The 27573-nt window shown below is 39.2% G+C and overlaps 5 protein-coding genes and 1 long non-coding RNA gene across 6 annotated transcripts; 3 read left to right on the top strand and 3 right to left on the bottom strand.

Annotated features, from left to right (window-relative positions):
- Positions 1 to 5256: 5256 nt before the first annotated feature.
- LOC117635777 lies at positions 5257 to 5646 on the bottom strand. The gene is made up of 3 exons (XR_004586946.1): positions 5505 to 5646; positions 5365 to 5419; positions 5257 to 5285 (listed from the first exon to the last, which is right to left on the bottom strand). It is a non-coding gene; the product is annotated as an uncharacterized LOC117635777 (long non-coding RNA).
- A 1737-nt stretch (positions 5647 to 7383) lies between these two features.
- On the bottom strand, positions 7384 to 9892 carry LOC117635062. The gene is made up of 2 exons (XM_034369393.1): positions 8450 to 9892; positions 7384 to 7759 (listed from the first exon to the last, which is right to left on the bottom strand). The coding sequence occupies exons 1-2, from the start codon at positions 9730 to 9732 to the stop codon at positions 7489 to 7491; spliced, it is 1554 nt and encodes a 517-aa protein (XP_034225284.1). The 5' UTR covers positions 9733 to 9892; the 3' UTR covers positions 7384 to 7488.
- Positions 9893 to 10110: 218 nt separating this feature from the next.
- LOC117634057 (probable protein phosphatase 2C 80) lies at positions 10111 to 13708 on the top strand. Its single transcript, XM_034367958.1, has 5 exons — positions 10111 to 10394; positions 10722 to 11445; positions 11711 to 12035; positions 12627 to 12776; positions 13112 to 13708. Exons 2-5 carry the CDS (start codon positions 10901 to 10903, stop codon positions 13448 to 13450), a joined length of 1359 nt encoding a protein of 452 aa, XP_034223849.1. The 5' UTR covers positions 10111 to 10394; positions 10722 to 10900; the 3' UTR covers positions 13451 to 13708.
- Positions 13709 to 13838: 130 nt separating this feature from the next.
- Positions 13839 to 16591, bottom strand: LOC117634056 (vicilin-like seed storage protein At2g18540). Its single transcript, XM_034367957.1, has 5 exons — positions 16171 to 16591; positions 15917 to 16095; positions 15731 to 15811; positions 15301 to 15600; positions 13839 to 15210 (listed from the first exon to the last, which is right to left on the bottom strand). The coding sequence occupies exons 1-5, from the start codon at positions 16496 to 16498 to the stop codon at positions 14029 to 14031; spliced, it is 2070 nt and encodes a 689-aa protein (XP_034223848.1). The 5' UTR covers positions 16499 to 16591; the 3' UTR covers positions 13839 to 14028.
- Positions 16592 to 20835: 4244 nt separating this feature from the next.
- Positions 20836 to 23147, top strand: LOC117633540 (scarecrow-like protein 15). Its single transcript, XM_034367179.1, has one exon. The coding sequence runs from the start codon at positions 21182 to 21184 to the stop codon at positions 22853 to 22855; it is 1674 nt and encodes a 557-aa protein (XP_034223070.1). The 5' UTR covers positions 20836 to 21181; the 3' UTR covers positions 22856 to 23147.
- A 743-nt stretch (positions 23148 to 23890) lies between these two features.
- On the top strand, positions 23891 to 27226 carry LOC117633876 (HVA22-like protein k). The gene is made up of 8 exons (XM_034367702.1): positions 23891 to 24019; positions 24356 to 24414; positions 24502 to 24599; positions 24721 to 24772; positions 25413 to 25476; positions 26387 to 26482; positions 26666 to 26738; positions 26929 to 27226. Exons 1-8 carry the CDS (start codon positions 23987 to 23989, stop codon positions 27018 to 27020), a joined length of 567 nt encoding a protein of 188 aa, XP_034223593.1. The 5' UTR covers positions 23891 to 23986; the 3' UTR covers positions 27021 to 27226.
- Positions 27227 to 27573: the final 347 nt, after the last annotated feature.

The raw sequence follows: 27573 nt of genomic DNA, 5'->3' as shown, positions 1-27573 counted from the left end.
ACGGCTCTGGCCAGTTTTGAGGTCCTCCTGTCGTCACGAGCGCGTGAGATTTCGCGGATCTCAATTCGGAGTCCGTTTGAGCCCCGAACGGATTTTCCATATCTCGCGATCCGTGAGTGCAGTGTCGTTAAATCGTCGGATCGCGCTGAATTTTGGATATGTCGGTCTACACGATGTCAGGATCGGGTAGGATTCGACGGATTGCGAATCGGAGTCCTGGATACTCCGAAATCACGAACCCTGGGGCTAGGGTTTGAGTTTTAAGGGATAACGTGATTTTGGCCAATCCGACCGTCCAATTCAGACCAAATTCGCAGAACATGGTTCCTCCTCCGTGAGAAACCTTCAGGGTTGATCAGATTGGCCATCGGACACCGAGGACCCCACGGGTCTCGGGTCGGCCGATCTGGTGGTTTATCGCTTAGCCGAGTGTCGGACCTTCCAAAACTGATCCAAGTGTCAGTAAGAGTTTATGTGGGCATAGGAGTAACTCGGGGTAAAATGCACGCATTTCTATGAGCCGGGGGGTGTTTAATTTAAATTTCTTTTATACAGCAGTTTATTAATTTATTATTCTTGGATAAACAGGCACCAGGAGTCCGGCTAATCCACAGGAGGGACCCTCGAGAGGTCCAGCTAGCTCGGACCAGCAGTGAGTGGACTTTTCTTTCTTAAAAAGATTTTATAATTATATTTTATATTTGATCTTTAATAAGTGATTTAGCAAGAATTTTATTATGCAAATCCCTTGATTTTTATGCAAATTAGCTAAGTAACAGATTTAAGATTTTTGAGCCAAAACAGTAGTTTAGTTCAGAGTTAGCAGAATTCAGAGGATATAAGCTTTTATCAGAAACAGTGATTTTGACCACCATGTACCCACCCTACAGTGGTGATTACCCAGAATTGGACCGATGTCGACGAACGTCCGGTCCGATTTCAGTTAGTCAGTGCACTTGACTTGCCTCACGAGTTCCGGGGACGCTCGGACCGTGAGTGCCAGGATTTGCGGCTCGGTAGACTTTGTGTCCCCGAGACCTGCCAGGATTTGGAGTCGGGCATGCACTCTGTGTCCCTCGGGACCTGCCAGATTTGGCTTTCGCTGGTGCGACTCTCGTGTCCCCGGACACCTGCCAGATTGGCGATCGGCCGTGGAGGTCCCCGGTGACCTCACGGTCCCGATTACTGCTGAAGCTACTGGCGACTTCAGTGACTTGGTGTCATCGAGGAATCTGCCGGCGGGACAGGTTGATCATAGTCCCCTGATTTCGCCAGTTTGCGGCTCGGGTAGCCTGTGTGACGCCCGAGACTTGCCAGGGAATTGACGGTTATCAGGGGTACAATTCAGTGGCAGTTTTAAAGGATTTTAAAGCCTTTAATGCAGTTATTGTTTACTCATTTTTATTAGTAAATTCATTTGAGTTATACTGATCTATCTTTGTTTAGTATGTGATTATAATCATGTTATCTATATTTATTTGAATATCTCGAGTTGATTCTGATCAGATTCTAGTTCTATATCCCTATGTTTTCAAACGGGGGTTAGTATGTTCTCAAATATTTTCACGAGCATTATTTTTGTCCACTCACACTTTTAAACTTGTTTTTCGCCCCCAGGCCGTAGAAGAACGAAGGAAACCACTCGGGCCATCAGCTTAGCTCCCGACCCACCACTAAAGTGTAGGAGTTCGTTGTAACTTCTTTGTAATCTTGTAAATATGCTCTGATATCTCGTTGAACTTGAGAACCTGGAGTTAAGATTTGTCTGTTGAATTAGTCTGGCTGTTGGTAGGATTTTTGAGACTGTTTGACAGGTGGAAGATTTTTGGTTTTGGTTAAATTACAGGGGAGGCTCTGTCGAAATTTCGGCAAAAGTTTAATTAAGAAAAGGGCAAAAAGGTCATTTGTGCCCGACATCCGCCAGGTGTCGGACACACACAGGAGTCGGCTCGGTTTCCAAAGCGGAAATTGGGTAGGGTCCTGTCATGAAGCATTTAAGGTATATACATTACTATTATTTGTAAAGGAGGAGGACACAACCAGGAGGAAATTGTTGACGAAGTTAAAGGATCTTCACAGGCAACCAGCAGTTAGATTACACACAACAGGTTGTGAGAACAAAACATGTTTAGCAGACAAACATACAAATTCCACGAAATAGCAGATGATTGTCTTTTTAGCGGAGAAATAATTAGTATAGCTCTACTTTTTCTTTTCTTTTCCTTTTTTGGGTAAAGAGTTAGTTTAAGTACAGAGTTGCCGTATGAAATTTGTTAATGTTTTTGTGTGATATCTGTTTGCTCTTTGTATAAAAAGCCTTAAAGGCTTCTAATATTTCCATTTTCCCAATTGAACTCCTATATTAGTCCCTTTTCCTATAATAGGAACATTTGGTTGCAATTTTTTTCTTTCCTGTTCTGTATTCAGTTTAAGTTTCATGCTTCATGATTGTAATGTTTTTTTTTTTAATAAAAGAAAAGCGATAATTTTCTTTTTTAGTTGCACTATTAGAATTCTGAAACTTTAATTATCTACTTCAATTTGGGTAATTGTCATTATAGAATTTGATTGGTTGTATTTTGAGGTTCTCTCATTATTTGGTTGTTGTAGTTCATTCTAATTACTGTTTTTTTCTTTCTTGCTGTTCAAATTTGTAGATTGTGCAATTTTACGATTTCTCTTGCGTCTAATTTTTTCCATTTTTCCTATTGTAGGCGCACAAATTGCAAGGAAGGTTTGCATCACTGCATTGGTTACTGAAAAGGAATATGGATACATGTGAAAAAACAAATAAAGGAAATTTGTACTGGATAATTTGTCTTTGTGCCAAAATCATGAGTTGCTTAAGTGAAATACAAATCTGTTTTTATTATTTGATTGTGTCTTCTAAGGGGTGGTGCCAAGCTATGCGTTATTCTCTGTGAAAGGAAAATCTGTTTGAGAAACCAAAGTAATGTTATATTTATTCTGTTCTTAATAATGGAAGCAAATTTAACCTTTTGATGAACCGTAATTCTAATATATTACACCACCTAACCTCACCATTTAGCTAACCCTTTGGGCTTAAGAATTGGTGTTTATATGAAACAATAATATGACAATTAATATAGCAAGATATAACGTGTGGCGCAAGTGGTCTTGAGTTGTGTAGAATGAAAATATTAACTTTTAAAAGGATACCTTTGTATACCTTTTATTTATACTTTTCTATCTCATTATGTCAAAGATTTTCTTCAATATGGTAGTATTTTTGTTCAAAATTTTAAAGATGTCTTAAGCTATCTTTAGTTTGCACACAGCCGGTCGGCTTTTGCATTGTAAACATACAATTGCACGACGTTGATGCAATGCGAGAGTGACTGCGCGCAAACCCCTAAAAAGGAAAAATGGATATTTTTTTTTCTTTTTTTTTTACTGGCATAAGTAGACCTATTTTTTGTACTATCAAATGAAAGGTACGAAATGATCCTTGGAAAGTTCACATGGACGCAAATCATGTGGAACATGGTTACAGAAGTTAGTCGTAACATGAACTTTGGGATCATTTGGATCCCAACCTTGCTGTTTTGGGTTGTTGACAATATGAGGTTGGTTTGAAGAGGAAGCCATGCATTTGTAATGGATAGAGTCAAAGAGGCAGTCACTCAAATGCCCTTTTATAATAGAATGGAGGGTTTCAAATGTTAACGCAAGTGTTATCCGGAAAAATTAACCCAGCCAACTAACTTTTTTAAACTAACAGAGTATTTGTTCAGACGAACGCAATACCTGCGTTCCTGGGGAAAAGCTACCCGTTCGCCGAAAACATGCCCCGACCACCTTACCTTTTCAAGAAAACAGAATACTTTTTCATACGAACGCAATAGGTGCGTTCGTTGAGGAAAGTTTTATGTTCGCCAAAAAAATATATCCAACAAACTTATTTTTTCAAACAAACGGGGTGTTTGTTCTAGCGAACACAAGGGTTGCGTTCGTTGCGTTCGTTCAGTAAAGTCACCCGTTCCCCTAAAAAAGGACCCAACAAACTTACTTTTCTAAACAAACGGGGCGTTTGTTCAAATGAACGCAAGGGTTTGCTTTCGTTCAGAAATACTCGACGTTCCGCCGAAAAAGAAGGCCAACATAGTTACTTTTTTAAACTAACAGAGTATTTGTTCACAGGAACGCAATACGTGCGTTCCTTGAGAAAAGTTACCCGTTCGCCGAAAACATGCCCCAACCACCTTACTTTTTCAAGTAATCTGAATACTTTTTCACACAAACGCAACAGGTGCGTTCGCTGAGGAAAGTTTTATGTTCGCCGAAAAAAGAAATCCAACCATCTTACTTTTTCAAACAAACGGAATGTTTGTTCTAGCGAACGCAAGGGTTGGTTCGTTCAGTAAAGTTACCCGTTCTCCTAAAAAAAGGCCCAACAAACTTACTTTTCTAAACAAACAGGGCGTTTGTTCAAATGAACGCAAGGATTTGCTTTCGTTTAGAAATACTCGACGTTCCGCCGAAAAAGCCCCGCCGTCATTGTTACTTTTTTAAACCAACAGAGTATTTGTTCAGACAAACGCCATACGTGCGTTCCTTGAGAAAAGTTACCCGTTCGCGGAAAACATGCCTCAACCACCTTACTTTTTCAAACAAACGGATTACTTTTTCACACAAATGCAACATGTGCGTTCGTGGAGGAAAGTTTGATGTTCGCTGAAAAAATAAATCCAACAAACTTTCTTTTTCAAAGAAACGGAGTGCTTGTTCTACTGAACGTAAGCGTTGCGTTCGTTGAGTAAAGTAACCCGTTCCCCTAAAAATGAGTCCAATCAAATGACTTTTTCTAATGAACCTGGTGTTGGTTCAAGTGAACGCAAGAGTTGCGTTCGTTCAATAAAGTTGACCGTTCCCCAGAAAGATGGGCCCAACCAACTTACTTTTTCGAACAAACGGGTATGTGTTCAACCAAACGCAAGTAGGTGCATTTGTTTAGAAAACTTTGACCTTCTAACGAAAAAGGAACCCAATCCAAAGTACCAAGTACCAAATACCAGCTACCAACTACAGACGAAGGATTATTTAAGGAGTTACTTCCTATACATTTCAACTCAAACATTTCCACCTCTTTTACTAATAACATTACTCATACACAACCTGAAAGAGAAAAACGAAAACCCAAATAATGTCACATTCAATGGTTGGTAGCTCAAGAGGCTCCTCCACGCCTAAGAAGAAGGGGGTGGGTGATGATGATGGTGTTGATTGTTCAATTTCCTCCACTTATTACTAATCTCTTCTTGTACCTGAAATAAAAAATTCTCATGAATATACCCTTCTTAATAAAATAATTAATAAACTGACCAAATCATTGTCATCTCTCACCTTATGGTCCAACTTTGCATTGGCCACTTTCCCCATTTCATGTCGTTCTTTTTTCCTGTAAATCATTTATTTTTTATAAAAAAAACCATTATAATATTAAGCAACCACATTTCCAATTTGTAGATGTACGTGTAACTTACATGAAATTAAAAAATGCATCTCGGCCAACTCTTGTTTGTTGCACAGTACTCTCGACCTTGCGCTTTCCTTTCGCTGATCCCCTTTTTTGAGCTTCCATAACTTGCACAAATCAAGTACAAAACACTATCATGCAATTCTCTCTAGCGCCGATCATTTGAATACTAATCCAAAGCCTAATACACCCTAAACCCCGTAAACCCCGTAAACCCAGTAAACACTACAACATCACATTGCTTAATTCAAAAAATACGGGGACCAGGATTTGCACACAGTTGCTTAGTAATTGCATGTACTGATATGCAATTGCACGACACTACTTGCAAGTGCATCAGCCCTCGATTATAACATTGCACAGATAATGCACACAACCCACCAATGCATTTCTATATTGGGCGGACATTCTAACTCATTTCAAATCCCAATCCAAATCTTAACCATTCCTAACATTACACTTTCGGAACACTTTACTCCCCATACAAAAAATTCAAAAACACAGTCAAACCTACCTACCTACCACGAAATCACCTCACGTGCATAATTTCAAAACAAAACTATATCCTGTAATTGCATTCAGTTACTTGGATTTGCATACAGGCGATTAGTAATTGCATATAGAGATATGCAATTGCATGAACATAACAACCATGAATGTGAGATACCCACTTCACCTCACGACACTTTCAGACTGAGAAACCCACTTCATCTCATGAATGTGAGAAACCTACTTCCCCTCTTGCCCCAATTCATCACCACAGAAATTCAATTAACAATAACATAAAACATAGTGTTAACTTACCTTCACAAGGAACTAATACCAAATGCTTTCACAAGGGCTCGATTGCAGATGAGAGGAGTGCCAACAACCTACCAACGACTGGAAAAACTGAATTCCAATTCCTATTATCAACCCAAAATGCTAACCCAAAAAATTTCCCCAAAATCCAAACCCTAGAATATGGGGTTTTCTACAATGATGACAAAGAAGAGAGAGAGGTTGCAGAGACAAGGAAGAAACTTTCTACAGAAGAGGAGTTGAAGAAGATGACTTTGATGTAATGAAGATTATCAGTTTCAAGTTGAAGCCCCTCCACTTTGAGGAAGAAGACTGAGTGCATGCGAAATTGTATTAGGAGCAGCGTCTCCAAACCTTTACCTGTTGACCAGGTCAGCAGGTTTCCTATGTTTTTTAAAACCCCTCACGTTATTGGCTGTACTGGTACAGCCGATGCACCACAGATGGTCTCTTCTTTTTAATCATATCGGGCCCAGTCTGAATTTCCGGGGCCATGGGCTGATTTCTCTTTCTATTCTTTCAAGGCCCATGTTTTATTGTTATGTCTTGATAGATCCCGGGCTGGGTCTTCTTGGATTTTGGGTCTTTGATTCCTGTTTATTTTTAGAGTCCAGACTTCTCGGGCCCTGTGTTTTGTCTTTGTTATTTTGGGCTCTGTAGTGTTGGGATGGGTGCGCAAGATTTTGGCCCAAACACTTATTTACCATGTCCAAATTTAGGAAGGATGTGAATTGCCAAGTCATATTTCTTCCCTTCATTTGCTTTTTCATTGCAATCTTGTTTCAAACATAATCAAGCAGCCAATTTTATGTAATTGTAGAGGAATGAAAGGTTAAAATAAGGAAACTCAAGTGACATGAAATAAGTGACGCGACAATAATATGATTTATCGAAAAAGTGTTTTTTTTCTATTCAGAAAATCCGATTATATATATGAATCAAACTTCTTAACTAAACATATTTTTGTTCACATATCTTGTTCTTTCAAGATTTTGTTGCAAATTTAATTAACATTGTTTTCAAATTCCTCCATCCGATATATCATTATATATCTCGCAATTCCCATTCAAGGTCCAACCAATAAATTTTTTAAATATTAATATATTCTCAACCAACAAACAACCAAATCATGATCCAAATCATATGCGGCTATAAGCAAAATCCACAAATCATAGTATGAGCAATCTAAATTAACCCCGTGATGGAGCCAGCTTTACAGGCTCTGCAGACACGATCTTTGATTTGATCCTAGCAAATTGGAATATTGGACTCGGGGAAGCCTCCTGTAGCTCCATTGCTGCACATAATTTCATTTCACTAGGAAGAGTAAACCCTCTTTGGCTACGAACTATGACGTCTTTGCCGACAAAGCCCATTTGTATTTGGCTATTATTTAGTTCATCACATTGACATGGTGCTTCCGCACTTAAAATCTTTGCTCCCTTGGAACTGTCCAGTGGTCTGTTTAATAGGGAAAATATGAACAAATTAAGATCACGGGTGAAGAGCATTGGAGTGAAACACACCAAATTAAACTTCAGGAAAACACATACAAACATAAATCAAGGTTACATACATCACAAATAGCTTATACATATCTTTCTGTCATGATGCTCCATTTTTACAATGCAATTGCTACAGTTCCCAACTTCCCATTGGGTTCAGGTTTAAAACAAAAACATATAATCTTCCGAAAGAAGATTGTTTTTTCGAAATAGTAAACCCATTCTTCATTCTTATAATGATAAGCTTAAAAAGTATTTGCATCCCGAAGCACTCTAAAAACGGACTGATGATATGAATCCCTCCATGCCAAGAGAAGATATGGCTTGCACTATTTTTCTTCATTTCAACATCTATATATGATATTTAATACAAAATATTAAAAACAAAACTTGAGTGAAACTGAAATATTGAGTTTGAGTTGATATAGTGTAATGTTGTGTCCATCCATCCATATGCACATGTTTTTGTTGTTGTTGGCAAGCAGGTATGAAGATGTTTATTAAATCTAAAAATTTATATTAGGTTTTGGGTTGAGTTGCAGAAACGCTCTTTGTACTGAGAATGATAAGCAACCCACGAATTGGAAAGTAGTAAAATATATGGACAATAACAAGTTTAAAAGAGACAAGGAAACAATCCACTTACAGTTGAGTAGACCCGGCATTCCTCTCACCCAAACTTATCAAGCAAGCACGTAGTGTAAAAGAAGGAAAGTGAGAACCAGGTGGAGCTATTTTGAACAGTGATGCATGGACGAATTTCAACATTCTGCTTTCGAAGTTGTAGCTTAAGATCCCTTCTGAAGTGCCAAAGAAAAATTCATGAGAAGATGGACTTATTGCATGTGGTCTCAACACTGGAGTACCATCACCCGGAAAGCGCCATTCCAATCCCTTCCCAAAAAGAGTATATCTGAGAGTCCATTTATCACCAGATCCGCATCGATCATCGTAAGACCAAAAGCGAAAAACATTTGAACTATCACGCTTTATATAACAGACAAGTTCCATTGACACCCCAAGACATGCCATTGTTACATCGTGGTTGTCGTCGTCTTCAGAGACATGAGGGAGTTCAAAGGCTCGAGCTTTGATAGTATTCAGGTCAATACACAAAAGTTTCCCTGAACAAGCTAGGCTGTATATAGCCCGACGCAAGTACACAAAATGACTGCAAAACTTGGAACTTTTGAACCCCTCAATAAACATGGGGTCGAGTTGCAATCCATGTCGAATCCATTCTCCAGATTGCGACGAAAATATGTCAATGTGCACCAGGGTTTGGGTTAGGGTTGAGTTTGAGGTCAAGGTCGAGTAGCAACATGATTGTTGTTGAGAATAATCAATTCGGACAACTCGGTAGTGATTGGATTCAATAGGGTCAAAAACCAAGGCAGCACAAAAATAGTCATGTTCATGTGAAAATGCTTTAGGTATGGAGACATGTTGTCTGGTGATGGGGTTGGAGACACAGAACTGATAAGTGTGTGGGTTGAACAACAGAATTAAGCCATTACAACAGTCGAGGTTACGATCAGAGGTGTCGCGCGTCTGATTTTCATATAAGCGCAACATTCTCTCGCGGGAAACTAATTCACTTGGTTTGTCCAAGTAGATATAATTAAGATCAAGATAGGCGTGACTGAGTTTAACACAACTATCATCAGGTGCGTGCAGAGTGCGGAAGAAAAGACCCAAAACAGGAGACTGCGACCAAAATCTCCGCAACCAAACATGAGAGATTATTTGATGCCATGACTTCGCCACCATCTTGCATTTCACCAGATCCTTCTGTGATAATCTAAACAAAATATTGCACAACAAATCATCACATAAAGATAAAATCCCCATACCCGAATCCTGATCCGCAACGGCAACGGCAGCGGGCGAGGACACCACTGACAGGTTGCAGAGACGATCAGTAGTCATTCTTGTATATTTAACAAGAAGAAGGGAAATATTGTGAAACTCAATTTTGATCTTTAGGTTCAGCCACAAGAGAAACCTCAATAAGTTGATTGATATGTAGATCGAAAACTAACTATAAAAAGGAAGGCTGGCTGAGTACCAAATCCTTCTCCTATGCGGATTTGACTTTATTTCTTTTTACCTATTTTGATATGTAGAGAAAACTCCTATTATATTCATATTTTCTCTTTTTGGTAGGAAACTCCTATATAATAAGAAAAAAAATTACTATACCTATTTTCTGACATTAAGTTTCACCCACAATTGATTCCAAAACTACCCTTTCCCATCACAATTGAATATAATAATAAATCTCCTTTATTTTTTTCTTTATTTTTTGCTGTGGAGCAAAAATAGTAGCTGATATATTTTATTTTGTTGCTTATTTTGGCTTTCCTCTTCCCACGTGCTCTCTCTCTGGCGTTTTTGTGAACCTTATGCGCCTCAATCCTCATAAAGCATATCGCCATAACCCAAAGAGACATATTTGGGGATAAAAGAAGCTCCGAAGATTGAATAGGTGAAGATAATATCTTCGGAGCTTCGTTTAGCTAATGCTATCTCTTGGGTCAGATTGAGCTCCAGCATTGATTGCCCATCTCTCCTTCTTCAACTCCAAAACGGTGTGTTTCCTGTTTATCCATTCAACTGCTTTTACATTTCATAGCAACGATGCTTTCATGCTTCAAGTCCAATTTTTCAGATTCATTTTCATATGGGTACGTTGTGTTATGGTTTGGGGTTGGAGAAGGGGGTGTGTGGGGGTGTTTAACAATATTTGCAGGTAACATAAACTTTTTGAGATGATTAGGTATTGAAGCTTGAAGATAATATAATTTCGTAATTTCGATAAAAATCAAAATTTGGCGGATATACAAGCAATATTGTTGTGCATGTAGCAAAAGCTCACATTTTTGTGAAGAAATTCAAAATTTTGTTTCACATTTCAGGTTAAAGAGGCATACGTATCGCCCTGGAAGTTGAACAGACTCAGCAGCAGTAGGTTTTAGGTTAAGCTGTTAATAGATGTTCTGAGAGTGATGAGCTTTTATCTTCTATATCATATTTCAGCTTGGATTTTCCTTGAGACTGTAGTTGAATCAAGGGTTTTTTACATAAGGGGATAAAAATGCAATCCGGGATACTCCCCAAGGTGAACACTAGTATATGTTCTAGTATTTGGAGAGTCCTAAGTGGGAGCGGGCTACCAAATTCGAAAACTTTACTACCTTGTCAGGGAAAATTTTTGTCTCGAAATTCAGGGTTGTCTTGTTCGTTACCATATTCAACCCTTTTGATACCCGACACTGCTAGATATAATTTTAGTCCTTTGCGTAAGGGAAAATCTATGGCTGCTTCAAGTTCGACACCTGTTTTTGGGGACGTTTATGTTGATGACTTAATTTCAAGTTGCGGGAACTCATTAGACTTCACAAAACCTACGGCTGTTTATTTTAATGATAGACGCCAGAGCAGTTTCCTGAAAGCTAGCTTGAGTTTCAGAAAAAAAGAATCGTACAACAGTCATCTGATTTCTGTGCATGTTGGACCTTGGTTGAGGAATTTCCATAACTCATCTTCCGTGTGCTGTGCTGCTGGTGCTGCTCATAATGTATCATTTGATGGCAACTCTAGTGATGAACAGCTTGCAAATTCTACCATTTTGTCCGACCCGTATGTGCTGTTTACTTTGCCTCTTTCGTTGTTCGGTGGTCATTTTCATTATCTTAAGTCTTTTTCGTTTGGAACGGAATTAAGGGTTATCTTCTGTGCACGTGGATGCAAAAATGTTAATTTATTTATATAAAACAGTATGAACTTGGTATCTAGTGTAGAACAAATGGGATTGATTAGTGTTTACAGCTTATAGCACTCTTTAATACCAATATAGGCATTGGTCTCCTCAGTGCTTATATATATTGCTTGGTTTCATTTTCAGACCAATTTTGGGAGAAAAAGCTCTGAAACTACTTTCAGGATCATGTTATCTGCCACATCCTGATAAGGAGGAGACAGGAGGAGAGGATGCCCATTTTATTTGTGAAGATGCACAAGCAATTGGTGTAGCAGATGGTGTGGGTGGATGGGCAGATGTTGGCGTCAATGCAGGACACTTTTCTCGCGAACTTATGTCCCATTCTGTAAGGGCAATTCAAGAGGAGCCTGAGGGTTGCTTCGACCCGGCCAGGGTGTTAGAGAAGGCCCACTCATGCACCAAAGCAAAGGGTTCGTCAACAGCTTGCATCATTGGCCTTACCGAAAAGGTTTGTTGTTTTCATTTTGACTAACCATTGGTGCTATAATTTACTGTTTGGGATACTTTATCATTTTGACCCTGTAAGGAAATATGTGATCTGGTTTGTGGACGCAATCATGTGTGGCTGCATTACACTGCTGTAATAAATTGACAGAAATGATCTTACTGTCTAGTATCTATCCATTACTATATGCAAACCAGGGTTGGAATTATTTCAAGAAAGGACCTAAGTACTTCCTGTAAATGGACTCTTCCATATGCATAGTAATTGCTGACTTTTGCATATAGTATTTTGAGTTGCAAGACTTACTTATATATAAGTGGAAGTCTATTAAATGCATCGAATAATCTTGAAATAAGTGATTAATAGAGATTAAAAAATAGGCTGCAGATGCCCAGCCCTTGTGAGTCAAACCTGGATAGGATGCATGATTGAAGTTTCTAGTACATAAATTGGAACAACTTTTCCTGGTCTGTAAGATCACTTGAGTTTGATTGTTGTGTGCAATTTGGATGCTTGTTTTCTTGAGTGTAGAAAGTCAGGTAAGGTTTATATATAGTTGAGTGTGTTTTCTCATCAGTTTTCTTCTTCTAACAGGGACTACAAGCTATCAATCTTGGGGACAGTGGATTTGTAGTTGTGAGAGATGGAAGCACCATCTTCCAATCCCCTGTGCAGCAGCATGGCTTCAATTTTACGTATCAGCTGGAAAGTGGCAGCGGGGCTGATCTACCTAGCTCCGGTCAGGTCAGTAAATTATTGAGCATTATACTAGTTGTCACTCGCATATCATCAAAGTAATACATAGATTCCCCCAAATGAACTTGTTTTGACTCTATATATTCTAAAAACACTGCTTCGAATAGTTGTAGTGGAGACTGACTGTAAGATCTGATGTTATTTTTTCATTTTCTTAAATACACAATTTTGAAATCTTGAGAGTTTAAGGTTTCTTATCCAAATCACACTGCTTCCAATAGATGTGTGTCACTTTCCCTGTCATTGTATGTACATTGAGGGGAGAAAACTTTAATAAAATTCCCTGACCAACTAGCGCCTAATTGGGATTTGATGTGGACCAGGTCTTTCTGATTCCTGTTGTCCCTGGAGATGTCATTATAGCTGGAACCGATGGGTTGTTTGACAACTTGTATAACAACGAGGTTACTGCTGTTGTTGTTCATGCGGTAAGGGCTGGCTTGGAACCACAGGTAACTGCTCAGAAGATAGCAGCTCTGGCACGGCAGCGAGCACTAGATAAGAACAGGCAGACACCATTTTCTACAGCTGCTCAAGAAGCCGGGTTCCGTTATTATGGAGGCAAGCTTGATGACGTTACTGTTGTTGTGTCCTATATAACAGGCTCCAGTAATGTTCTCTCAAATCCGGGTGTAGACAAACCATCTCTTTGCTTTTTGTAAGGTTGCTGGCGGAGCTTAGAAGCTCATCACTCTGTTTTGCCATGAAACCCAGAGGGAGCTGTATTTACATTGGTTTTTTTTTCCTAGTGCTATCTGAGATATCATTTTCATCATCAATGTCAAACAATACGTGCAATTTCTTCTCTTCTAGTTCTTGACTTGAATCTGAAAAGTTTGAGCTGTATTTCACTTAAAAACGCCACCCTTTGGAAATCCAGAGGTGTGATTCAATCAACTTTAAAACAGGTTGCATTTTCACTTCGTTAAGGTCGCTTGAAATACATAGAATTGTGTTTCCTCAGCCTTTAATTCTGTTTTTCCTTGAAAAGGATTGAAATAAGATTCAATATTTTATCTTTCTTCTGTAGGCTCAAATATTTCTTATCAACAAATAAATAATTTTCATCCTTTTTTTTCCCTCTAATTTGCAGCAAAATTTATTTTGGACTTGGGTCATAGAAGTTTATTACATTAAAAGAAAACACGCAGCATAACATATATTATTTTTATTAACAAAACATGCAGCAATCCAAACTCATAAGACAGAACAGCCGAGCCAACTGGAGAAGATAGATCGATTAAACCTTCAAGACCCTCAAATATCTCCTTCCCTCTTCAACATCAATGCCTCTGCCACCTCCCTCTCGTTCCTCTGGCTGTCTTCCTGCCGACTCTTCTGGTCTTTCTTTGCCTTCCCTTTCTTCCTGTTGTCTCCTAGCCTCTTCTTGCTCCGTCTGTGCTTCCTGCTCTCTTCTTTCCCATTCCTTTTGTTGCTGCCTCTCCCTCTCTGTTTCTTCCTCTTGTCTTCTTTCTTCTTCTCTTTGCCTCCCCTCCTCTTCCCTCGCTGACTCTTCTGGTCTTTCTTTGCCTTCCCTTTCTTCCTGTTGTCTCCTGGCCTCTTCTTGCTCCGTCTGTGCTTCCTGCCCTCTTCTTTCCCATTCCTTTTGTTGCTGCCTCTCCCTCTCTGTTTCTTCCTCTTGTCTTCTTTCTTCTTCTCTTTGCCTCCCCTCCCCTTCCCTCTTTTTTGCTTCTTCTTCTTCTCTCTGTTTTGCTGCTTGTTCTTCTTCTCTCTGTCTTTCTGCTTCTTGTTCTTTTTCTCTCTGTCTTGCTGCTGCTTCTTCTTCCTCTCTCTGTCTTGCTGCTGCTGCTTCTTCCTCTCTCTGTCTTGCTGCTGCTGCTTCTTCCTCTCTCTTTCTTGCTGCTGCCTCTTCTTCCTCTCTCTTCCTTGCTGCCTCTTCTTCTTCTCTCTTCCTCTGTTCTTTCTCCTCTGCTCTCTTTCTAGCCTCCTCTTCCTCCCACTTCTTAGCTTCTTCTTCTTCCCTCTCCTTCTCAATTTCTTCCATCATCCGTCTCTCCTCTTCTTCAGCACAAGAAGTACAATCTATAATCACTGAGTCAGCCTGTGCAGCCAAAAGTTGATCAACCGTTGTGTTGCTAACATTAAACGACGCCGCCAAGACCTGTTTGTCCAAACTCTGCAGAACAGAGTATTTTCCAGCCAAAAACTGTGGATAGTTTCTCCTCGTTGTTGTGCTGAACCCCATGAACACAAGGGAGTCATTGTTAAACGACATCTGAGCCATTGGATGGAACCTCGGCACGGCAAATACATCTCCTTCATGAACCCTAAGCCTCATGCTTTTGCACTCTGATTTCTTTGCTGCAGTGCTAGAACAAACCACCCTAACCATCCCTTGCCCATGTAGTACTATTGCTATCTCAGTTGCCCTTGGATTCCAGTGAGGCCCCATCATTGACCCCTTCAATAACAAAGCGAGTTTTAGAATTAGGCATCAAATTAATTAGACTCTAATTAACATAAGATCAAGCTAAATACCACAGAACCAGACCTTTGTCAAATTCACCATGAAAAGACCAATGTTTGATCCCTTCAACAATTGGGAGTTTTTCTTGTTCACAGTTAAGCTCCAACCATTGCAGTTCTTGAAATCTGGGCCCTCATCAAAAATATTATAGGTCTTTGTTTTCTTCTTGTTCTTGTTGAATGCACTGCCATCTTTGCCTGTCAGGAAGGTTTTCAAGAACCGAGCCTCCAAATCCCAGAAAGTTTCCTTCTTTGTTGGCACTGCGTGTACAATGCCTGATTGGTCTGTTCCATTTATTATTGATTCTATCACTTCATCAGAGACCTAATCAACCACATCGTCTAGTAGTCAGAAAACCAACAGAAACCAAAATCTTCACAATTATTTCTGACAGATAGCAGGATGATTACAATTTACAGCAAAGTTGTCGATTTTGGCCCAGAGTTGTTCATACCTTAAAAGCTGATCGAAGCACTTTCGGATCAAAGGCTCGAACCAGGTCCCTAACACTAGAGTATGCTCCTATTGCTGGGTCCTGCACAGGTTTTGGTATCAGAAAAAAGAAAATTTGGACACAAGTGAATGAAAATGTCCATTGAATCAGGAAAAGAAAAAGAAGCAGAGAAATAGGTGGTCTTACGTATAAGTCATCATCAGTGTTGGTTGCAAAGATTGCATAGATTCTAAGCTTCTGGCGCTCAGCCTGCAAATCACTCTGTACAAAGAAAATAGAGCCTGGCCTAAGCCTAAAGAGATCACCTCTCTTTATAGCCACCCTTTTAATGTCATCCTCATCACCCCAACTCAACCTCCCACTGCCTAAACCAACAAAAACAAAGATTACAAAAAATCCCAAATCACATAATAAACAAATAAAAAGTATAATTAGAGCACCTGTATGAACATAGAAGACCATGTCTGCATGGAGAAGTACAGGAAGGAAGAGAGAGTTGGGTTCCAAGGTGATGAACTGAATATGGTAGGGCCCTCTGTGCCCATCACTGATATCAATGGATGAGATCTCTCCATACTCTGTCACAACCAATGCCCTCCGTTGATCTCTCTTTACCAGAGACCCTGCAGCAGCAGCAGAAGCACCTGAGCCATATTGCTCCTCATTTCTCAATATTGCCTTTGCAGCAGGCAAAGACAGACCAATGAAAAGCAAGATGAAGAAGGTAAACGGAAATGGTTGTTGGTTTGAAGATTTGTTGTTCAACATTGTAAGAAAAGTGAATGGATTGCAATGAAGTGAGGAGGTTGAGGATCTATATAGAAGAAAGGTGATGAGATGCGGATCAGATAAACAATTATAGCTCATGCGTTTAATCCAAAAAATAATAATAATAATGTTAGAGCCAGGTGGCTTTGTTCATGGACACGTGGATGGTTATTCAGGCACGTGGCAGGTGATCAGGGTCCTTGTCTACCCGTGGAGGGAGACCATGCAGTTGAGAAGTTTTCGCGGGAATCAAACGGGTTTTTGTTAGAAAATCTGAGTTGGGCTCGGACATTTTGGGCTCATGACGTCTTCAAACGCTGTATTGTATTGCTATGTTTTGTCCTCGTTTTTTGGGTTTTTTTTTTTTTTCAATTATGTCACTTTGAATTTATTTGTGTTGAATTTTTATTTATTTATTTAAAATAGACAGGGGGAATTAAAAGTGAATTAAACAAATGCAATTTATTTTATTAAAATAAAATCATATTGGAATTGTGCTCTTCACCTAACAAGCCTATTTTTGAACAAAAGAGAAGAAGCAGCACAATTTTTAGGGTCTTTCTCAATTTAATTTATTTTGTTTTATCCCCACTCACTAATCGTATTTTATTTATTTATTTTTAGAAGATCTGGCTAGGCCATAGCTTTTGGCTACTACAAAATAAAAAATTACGGACATTAATATGGTTAGTTATATACAACTAATTGTAGACAAAAACTACTCGATCAGTTTTGGATTGGATACTCAAAATATTAACCTTCTTGGATTTAAACCTTTTTTTTTTTCTTTTTTTTTTGGTTGTTGCTGGCAAATTGGCATTGAAAGGGGCCTAAGGCTAAGGGCATAGCTTCCTGTTAATGTCTTGGTTGTATCATCAATCCAACTACATATCTGAGAGTTGGTCATGCCATCATCAATTCAAGTTGCAGAAGAGTATACCAAACACCTTTCACCATACACCACATACTATTTGGAGGAATCAAAGAGAGAGAGAGAGAGAGAGAGAGAGAGAGAGAGAGCATGTATAAAATGTGGAGGAATCAAAGAAGAGAAAAAGAAAATGAAGAATGGTGGTCATACATATATAAAAACTAAAATGAATCAAGGGGTATTTTTCAAAGCAAAATCAACATATCCAGTGGGGATCCCAATCCCATATCACAAAAAGGAGGAGGGCTTGCTGGCTCTAAGTGTAAGGTGAATGCTTGCACGAGAGAGATAGAAGATCCTCAGGCCACTATGGTGCCTAAAAAATCTCCCTACCACAGCTGCATGCGCCAGTGCTCTCTCTCTCTCTCTCTCTCTCTCTCCCCATCACCCTTTGCCTTTTATTTTCTTTTGGAGAGTGGGTGAATGGACTGGTGAGACCATCTTTATATGAATGATTTAAATCAGAATCTCAACCCCGCTCAATTCCCATCACCTCCTCTCTCTCTCTCTCTCTCTCTCTCTCTCTCTTTTGTGTGCTTCAAGCTTCCCTCTCCCACCGTGTGTGCCCCGTGTACTTAATTATAAGAAACCTTAGTTCTTAAGTAAGTACTTTTCTACCTCCATTGATAAGTATTGGCTACAGAAAACTCCATTTTCATACTAATTTGCAATATTAAACTATTTTTAGGCCACAAAAAAAATTATTTTCGCCCACTTTTAAAAGCATTAAGTAAATCCTAAATACATATAAACAACTCGTGAATCCTAACGTATATGCACAAACGAAGTTTAGGATAATGAGAAATTTAATCCCAACGTCTATAACAATATTGACAGTTTATTAATAGAAGAATTTTGACTATAAGGAGTTAAGAGATCATGTTAAGCAAACCTTGGATCTTCCATATCCTACCCATAATGGAATCATCTGCTGATGTTTTCCTTTGTATTATTAGGAAAAATATGCTTATCATTATTGTCGAAAGTGTCAGTAGATATACAATTGAATTATTTTGTAACTCTTCATCGATGCCGTCAGTTGCATTATTTTATTATATTCTAAAAGAATGGACGAGGATGCCTTAATAGTTAATGGTATATAAAATCATCAAAGCTCAAATCAATCTGCAACATCTATACTTGTCAATTTACAAAAAGAAATGTCCATTAAAAAAAAAGGGTTAATTAATACAAACTACAATGACATTAGGATTTGTCGTATTCTTTCTGTTTTTTCTACTGCAACGTATTCTGTCCTTTACCATCTATTTATCTTTTCTTTTTAGTTTTGTCATCTTCTCCGTTCTGAAATTAAAAGAAAGGAAAAGAAATAAAAAAAATATAGCTCTTTTATTTTTATTTTTTATAACTGGATTTCAAATGAGAAACTTGTATTTGACCATACAATTTAAAGTTTTTAATGGAATGTTAAAAGAAACTATACAAAAAGAGACTACGTTTGATACTTGTTAAAAATTATAAAGAAAACTCTATATACACAAGTGGTTTAGACGGTGAATTTAATTTGCAGACTATTGGTCTTAGATTCGAATTTTATGACACCTTATTGGTAATGTGTATGTGAGAAATCCCCTTCTCCTTCCTAACTCCGAGAAGGAAAAAAAAAATTTATCATGCAACATAATGCAATAAAAAATAAAATTCAAATTCCTCATTTTAAATTCAGAGATCAAAATGCAATTATTATTTTTTTCTTGAATGTAGTTGCATAGGATCCTATATCATCCTTTCATAGTGTTTACATTATTAAACGACAAAAAAAGAGCACAGAAAAACTCAAAGAATTGGCAATTTAACACAAACCCTTTCTTTTCCTCTCCTTCTTTTTGGCTTTGGAATGAAACACACATGATAATCAGGTTGATTAGGACTTAAGTGCTTCAGCTCATTATAAAATTAGTACTAAAATACTTTTGTTTATAGGTCTCTAGCAAAAAGACTCGACCCATCTTTCTGTGGTGGGCAAAAACTTTTCCAATAGTAAAGTTCCTCCCACCCATCACACCCATTACCAAAACAAAAGGTGCAGAAAATGTGCATCGCTAGATCTTGTGTGTTAACTTGCTCTTTGGTACGTAAATGGACGGAAGGATTTGCATCAATCAATCGGTGATTGCAATCTATCTCTCTCTCTCTCTCTCTCTCTCTCCATATTGGAAATTCTTGTAAGGAACATATTCTCTCTTTCTGGTTGCCGCCAATGGCAATTGGCCAAAGCAATCCAACGTGGGCCTGGTTTCTACGCTGCTATGGTGCATGCCCATGCAAAACCATGCATGTCCGACAAAAAGCAACCCTAGTGGCTCCTACTTGTGGGTCCTGTGGGTCCCTCGCCTGTGCCCAATCAATCTACGCTGGAGTATTTGCATGTAGGGTCCATCCCTTTGGCCTTTGGGTCCCTCCTCAACGTCAACAAGTGTGAACGTTGCTTCATTCTTGTAGAGTACGTCGACAGTTTGTTCTTTGATTAATTAAGTAAATTAAGAAGAGTATAAATTAATGCTAGTTTAGGGTATTAAACCTAAGATAAAGAGAGAGTTAATTATACTCTAATTAGGTTTTAATTGGTACTTTGCCAACTTCCGATGTGGGAGAGTGAGCCAGTATCTGCGGCCCTCTCAAAGATTTAATGATGGTTCTTTTTCTAAGCTTTTCTCAAAGTGGGATAAGTAAAGGTAAAGGGGGGTTGGTTTTAGTAAGAGCTTTTGTGGGTCCTCTCCTCGGAAGAGTTTTGGGGAAACACAACTTTGGAGCTTTAACGCCAATAGTTTGACTTATTTGTCGTTTTACGTTGAAGACTTGAAACGAATTGAGAAGTCTTCCTATATGCAAAGGCCTTGGAATTTTGTACAGATGATGTGAAGGCATTGCAAGTGACCGTTTTTCACCTTTACCCATTTTAACAGATTCAAGACGAAAAAGGAAAAGGATGCATGACATTAACCAAAACACAATTAGGACTGAAATGGAGCAATATTAGGGACCGTAAGTACGAGCGCGTGTGACTTCCAATCGTTTACGTGGTGTTTTTATGTGTGACTTTCTTATTCTAAAAATTATCACCAATAATAAACTTATAAAAAAATAAATTAATTCAGAGTTTGAATCTGCTAATTATATTGTTAATCACATTTATCTCATAAGTGGAATCCACTCACACATTAAGATAGATACCTCAAATTAAAATAAATATAAAAATATAAAATTTTGGTGAGGAATATGATGAGGAAAATATAGTGCATGGAAACCTAAACTTTCCCCGTTGAAGCCAATCGTTGATTGGTGCATGTAAGTAGCTAGCCAACCGCTCACTTCACTGGTTTGAGTGATTAAAGTTTTGCCTATGCGATCCTTCTGAAAATCAAGCAACACTAGATGGGTTGAGTTCAGTGCTTTGCATGGGCTGAGTGAGAGTTAACAAAAAGCGAATTAGGCAGCGAATCAAACAAAGACACAGAAACTCAAAAAGCAAATGGCCATGGAAGACTTGAGCAAGAAGCCTCAAAGAGATTAAAAGCCTCCTCTGACCCTCGTCATCCATGTCTGTCATGTATGACATATTAATGCAAGCAAGCACCAACCTCCATGCACACACGCAAAGATAAAAAGCCAGCAATCATCACATCCAAAAGCCCCCTCAGCTCTTCTTCAACCTCATCTCCCTCTTTCGTTTCCAGCACCCAAAAACAGAGCAGCAGCTCATAGAGCAAACAGAGCTTTCTTGCTAAGCCATGAGAGTACCCGTTTCCTCTCCACAAACCAACCCAAAACTCGAATCTTGCAACAACAACAACACAAACACAAACACCAACCAAACCAACCGAGGCCTCAATTTTCCTGCCAATCTCAATATCCAAAACTTGTGCTACGAACCCACGTCTGTTCTTGACCTGCGTCACAGCCCCAGCCCGGTGGCCGAGCAAAAACCAGCAAAAATTTCAGCGGTTTCAGACGTCCTGTCTCACTCAAATCACCATGACCCTCTTGAGTGGGACGAGCAGGCCCTGCACAATCTGGACTGGGACTCGATCATGAGAGACTTGGGCCTGCACGACGACTCTGTTCCCAACTTGAAGACTTCAATTCCGCAATTGAACTCCACCGACTCACAAATTTCTCATCTTTCCGACTACCCACATCCCCAGCCGTTCGACCCGACCCAGCTGGTCCACTCCGATTTCAACATCAATCTCTCCGAAGTATACTCCACCCAGAATTTCACTAACACCACCCACAATTTTTACGACCATCAGCCGGGAAATTGGAACGTCGGGTTTGATTTCATAGAGGAATTAATCCGCGCCGCGGACTGTTTCGACTCGGACGAGTTGCAGCTCGCCCAGGGGATCCTGGACCGCCTGAACCAACGGCTACGATCATCCTCCCCGTCGAAACCCGTCGGGAAACCGCTCCAGCGTGCGGCGGTTTATTTCAGGGACGCCCTCCAGTCCATCCTCAACGGCTCAGATTCAGCGGCTCACAATCAGCTCTCGTCCTGGTCCGAAATCGTCCAGACCATCCGCGCCTACAAGTTCTTTTGTGGAATTTCACCAGTCCCGATGTTCTCCCACTTCACGACCAACCAAGCCCTCCTGGAAGCCCTCAGCGGCTCCGCCTTCATTCACGTCGTCGACTTCGACATCGGCTTCGGTGGCCAGTACGCTTCCCTGATGAAAGAGCTCGCCGAGAAAGCTGACGTGGCTGGCCGAACCAGCCCAGTCCCACAGGTGCTCCGCATCACCGCTATCGTGCCCGAGGAGTACGCAGGCGAAACCCGGCTGGTCAAGGAGAACCTCTCCCAGTTCGCTCAGGACCTCAAGATCAGGTTCCAGGTAGAGTTCGTCCCCGTCCGTACGTTCGAGATGATGTCCTTTAAGGCCGTCAAGTTCATGGACGGAGAGAAAACGGCGGTTCTGCTCTCGCCGTACATCCTGCGCCGCCTCTGCTCTCAGAACAACATTTCCGCTTTTCTTGGCGACATGCGGCGGTTGTCGCCAAGCGTCGTGGTGTTTGTCGACGCCGACGGGATGGGGGACTCCGCAACGACGTCTTTCAGGAGGAACTTTGTCTCCAGCCTCGAGTTTTTCTCCGTTATGCTGGAGTCGCTCGACGCGGCCCCGGCGGCTTCCAGCGAAGTGGTGAAGAAGATTGAGACGTTTTTGCTGCGGCCGAAGATTCAGGCGGCGGTGGAGGCGGCGGGGAGGAGGGTCCCACCGTGGCGGGAAGCGTTTCAAGGGGCAGGGATGAGGGCTGTGGAGCTGAGCCAGTTTGCGGACTTTCAGGCCCAGTGCTTGCTGGGGAAGGTCCAGGTCAGGGGGTTCCACGTGGCGAAACGGCAGGCCGAGTTGGTGCTTTGCTGGCACGATAGAGCCCTGGTTGCCACGTCGGCATGGAGGTGTAATTAGGGCCGCTAATTAGCGTTTTGCAGCTAGCTAGCTAGCTAGAACTAGCTAATAATTAAGTAGTTATTTTACTTCATTATAGTCTATACTCTGACTCTTTAACTATTGGGGGTTTGGGGTGTAATTATGTTTTAAGGTTAAGTTAATGATCCCGACCAATTTGTTTTGTTGGATTTGGGACTAGTTTTCTCTTTCTTTGGTGTACGTGTGGTTCTCGTTTCGTTTTGCCCTTGTAACTCTTTTTTCGGCTTGTTTTTGAACAAACATAACAGGGAAGCTAAGCAATTATTGGCAATGTCACAACACTCAATTATGAATCAATGAATCATATTTCATTCCACATCACTTATTTCTTACATTTCATCTTCATAGATTGAATTATAAGATTGACTCTTGTAGCCTAAGTTTGTAACTAAAATAGAGCATTTAAATTATTAACAATATACTGGTAGTTAAACCAAGTGAGCAAGATGATCTTAATTTGGTCGCAATTACATGTTGGTGAGATTGTATTAAGCACACTCCAACCCCTTGGATTAGTAGGGCAGACCCGATCCGTCACGGGTGGGTTGTAAAAATCTAATAACAAAGCATGTAAGTGGCTTGTAAATTCAAGTGATTTAAGAGTATTTATTATTGTACTCGAAATCCTAAGTTCGATTCCTCCTTTTTCCAATATTAATTTACATTACCAATTGCTTTAGTTCATATATAGGTTGCTAAACCCTCTTCCCAAGATTAATAATCTTCAAGGTCTAATAAATCTCAACATGTGAATTCGATTGAATTAGAAAAAAAAAAAATTACAATTGATTAAGAGTAAAATACACGGATTTGGATTTTTTAAAAGTATATATACGATAATCAATGGAGAGAGGAATTCAAACTTGAATGCAAGAGGACAGACTCACAAACCTACGTCTTGTGGAATGGGTTTTAAATTTAACGAAAAATCATTTTAAGTGATATTAGTTTTTAATTTACTTTTTTTTTTCCTTAATTTAAATTCTCAGTTTTTCCATTTATCTCGTGCCTACTAACTTAGATTAATAAATCACAAGTATAAAAACGCCATATATCGAAAACGAAATTAGCGGTTAGGCGGTTTCCCTGCGCTCTTTGCTCTGCTCGGAGATGGCGCTTCTCGGATCCAACATAGCCAGCGAGGTCAAGTTTCACCTTCCTCCGATTTTGCTTTCCTTTCTTTGCTCAATGACATTTTTCTCTTTTGGCTTGCTCTCGTTTCAATTTCGCATCAACAGTTGTAACAGGCTGATCCCAAAATTCGAATTCCAGTTTGATTTAGGGATTCGTAATAACTGATAATATGAAATTAAATTGTTTATTCAATAATATTTCCGATGATTTACTTTAAATTGATTATTTGTTTTTAGAATTTCAATTTTTGCTGATCCGGTGCAAGATAATGAATTAGAGGAAATAAACCAATGATTTTTTACCATTTCCAGTGAGAAATTAAGAAACTTTGATTGTCAAATGCAGGTAGGTTTACGATTGCTCCTTTGCCCTCTCGGTTCAAACATTGTTCTTCGAACAGCATGGTAAGCCATGACTACCGTTTCTTTCTTCTGTATAAGCTTCAAAAATGGTTATTTTGTGATTCGACGTTCAGTTTTTCTCTGGTATAGTTGTTCTGTGGGGATTGGTATACCAGTATACTGTACATGCAAGGCAATTGAGAGGAAAGATCGTAATGCACAAGAAAAGTGGCTTTTATATTGGGCAGGTTAGAAGTTATTATTCTTATTAGTATTATTTTCCTTTTGAACTTGGATTTGGTTCACCTTTCATCTCAACTGTATGCAACTAATTTAGTTCTTTCAATTGTCCACTTCAAATGGTTGCAGCTTATGGATCTTTCAGCCTTGTGGAAATATTTTCAGACAAGCTTATTTCTTGGTAAGATTCTGGATCCTATTTCTCAAAATCATTACAATTGTCATGAAGTTAGATTCTCTATTTTAGGTTAGATGGGTCAAGTTTTCCCCCTTGAAAACCCGATAAATTGTTTTATTTGTGTCGTTTAACGTGTACTACTTTTTTACATGTGCATGTTCATCTTTGTATATTTGCCCAGAATCCCATACGGTTTTGTGTAGTTTCAGGATTACTCTTGACCTCTTTCGAGTTTGTACATTACAGATGGTTTAATTAAACCCCTGATGAATTGCATGTGTCAACCACAATGTTTTGATGAATTGAATAGCAAAAAATTCAGTTTTCCTATATAATTAAAAGAAATCCACATTTTGAAAAATAATAAAATCAGATATCCTACACTCTTTCATATATTTTTAAAGTTATCTATTCATGTACTTGTTATAATCATGACATGAACCATTTCTCCAACAAGACTATGGTGCAGTAGCATTCAGGATATAATGTGTTTTTAACTATCGTTACAAATGAGATTATGTTGGCATAGGGAAAGAGTAAATTGCATCTTAACAACATTATAAGAAAAGATATCACTACTAATTTAAGCATGCGTTTACCTGAGCTTGATAGACAACCTCATTTTGATTGTCGTTGTAACCAGGTGCCCAATGTACTATCATTTGAAGTTTGCCTTTCTTGTTTGGCTCCAACTTCCATCTGTCGATGTAAGTTCAATGCTATTCTTCTCTTTGGAGTGTTTGTGTCAGTACATAATGAAAATGACAAAGGCAGTCACAAAGTTGAGTTGGTTCTAATTATCTATTTTCTCTCACCCTCTCTTGCATTAACTTCCAGTATGTCATTTCAATTATCCTCGTATATTCAAACTCATTTGTAATTCGGGAAACATCCTGGGAATGTTTGGATAAATTGAGTAATTTCACAATTTTTTTCATCTTTCTGTTTTGAATGATATTTTTTCTTTGCCAGATTGGGATGAGATTTGACCCATGACCTATTCTAATCTTAACCCTTTTCCCCACCTACCTCATCACTTGGACTCTTCTCCTGGGTTTATTAACAAAACCATATTACATAGTTACTGTGCATATATATATATATATAATTATAAAATGAAGCTCATTGCAGATAATACTAAAGCATATTTCTTTTGAATTAGGTTGAAATTTCTTTTTTGAAAGGCATTTTGGAAGGGACTTGGAAGGGGGTTGGTGCAATGAGATTATGAGGAGTAAAATGTAGTTTAGACTAGTTGATTTAGCTTTAGAGTTTATATCTTTTAGTTGTGATGTCAAGTGATAAGCAGCTAGTCTCGGCTGTCAGGCAGTAATGACAGCATCATGATTGTCATCCAATTCTGTTGAACATCACTTGTTAATGAGGATGATAACAGGCACTTGGAAGAAAATAAATGCATATTTATTTTGGTTTTTTTTTTTTTTTTTCTCTATGGTTGCATTTTTAGCTGTGTTCATAATGCTTTGTAGCATTTCATAACATACTCTGTTTATATGCATAACTTTATGAGATACGGACACATGGGGAAAATTGTGTTGTAATTAACTACCTGCTTTCTTCTATGAAAATTAGTAAATAACTGCCTGATTCTACCAGGGAGCAAAGCAGTTGTACACGAACCATCTACGTCCATTCTTTTTGAAGCATCAAACTAGGGTTGATCGATTTCTGGGACTCACATATGGTGAATTGGTATGCCTTCTGTCTCTTGAGCAATGTGAGTTTATGTGAATATTACTTTGGTAAGCAGTACCCTTGAAATTTGTTGGTCATGGTCAAAATCAACTGTCTGTGCAAGTGCTTGTTTCTGTTTTTACATTGTAGGTAAAATACTACGATGTGCATTCATAGAGCTATCTGGTTTCTATATTGCAGCACAAACTCATTAGTGCACACCAAGCGGAGATCGAGTATGCTAGGGCTGTGGTGATGAAAATTTTGGGTTCAGGTGAGAATGACATTGGTACCCCCACCACATACACTCAAGTCAAACACCTACAGTTTCTCCCCTGCAAAGGGATCGTATATAATGTGATGGATATCATTAGTTTAACAGGCTAGTAGTTAGAGCTTGTTTGTTATATTTGCTGGTCCAGTCTTTCTGACTACAGTTCATTGCCCTCCCTCCTATTTAACAGACCCGAGGCCTAATTCAGATGTACCACAACAGAATGCAATAGAAGGCCAGGCAAGAATAGCCCCAGTTTCGGAGTCTGATCATGAGGATTAGTGATATTATTAAAAAGAGAATGATTAGTGTTTTTCCCTGTTGGTAACATGTGTAGTTTTGAAATCCTTCTGTTCCTGGTGCAAAAGGAGAAAAGAAAGAAAAGTACCTTCCCTTTTGTAACGTAATTGTGTATTTCTTATTTGTGCTGTAATTAGTGAAGATCTGAGGTAGTATGCAATGAAGAAAATCATTTTTGGGTAGCTTTACTCTTGGCATGTTATCTCACAATTTGGTAAATATGATGTCAACTCTAACTGTACTTTAGCACATGGAAATATTGCTCATGTTTATCTTTACCACATTCGGTTTCACGTTTTGTCCTTGTCTTTTCCTTTCCTACCCTTTTTTTCTTAGACATATCAGAAGCCGTCTGGTTGGAAGATCTTTAACCAAGCACTGCCTTTTCTAACTGATGCCCTGCTAGTGGTAAGAGAAAGGGAAACACCACCTATTTTCCCAACTCTCACATTTGATGTGGAATTAATGAATCTATGAAAGTAAAAAGCACGGTGAATTGCATCATTTCTTTCTCAGCCTCTGCCTCTTCGAAACA

The sequence above is a fragment of the Prunus dulcis genome, chromosome 7 (assembly GCF_902201215.1).
Source record: "Prunus dulcis chromosome 7, ALMONDv2, whole genome shotgun sequence".
NCBI classification, from domain to species: domain Eukaryota; kingdom Viridiplantae; phylum Streptophyta; class Magnoliopsida; order Rosales; family Rosaceae; genus Prunus; species Prunus dulcis.
Note: the sequence above shows the minus strand (reverse complement) of the source record. Positions and strands in the feature narration are given on the sequence as shown.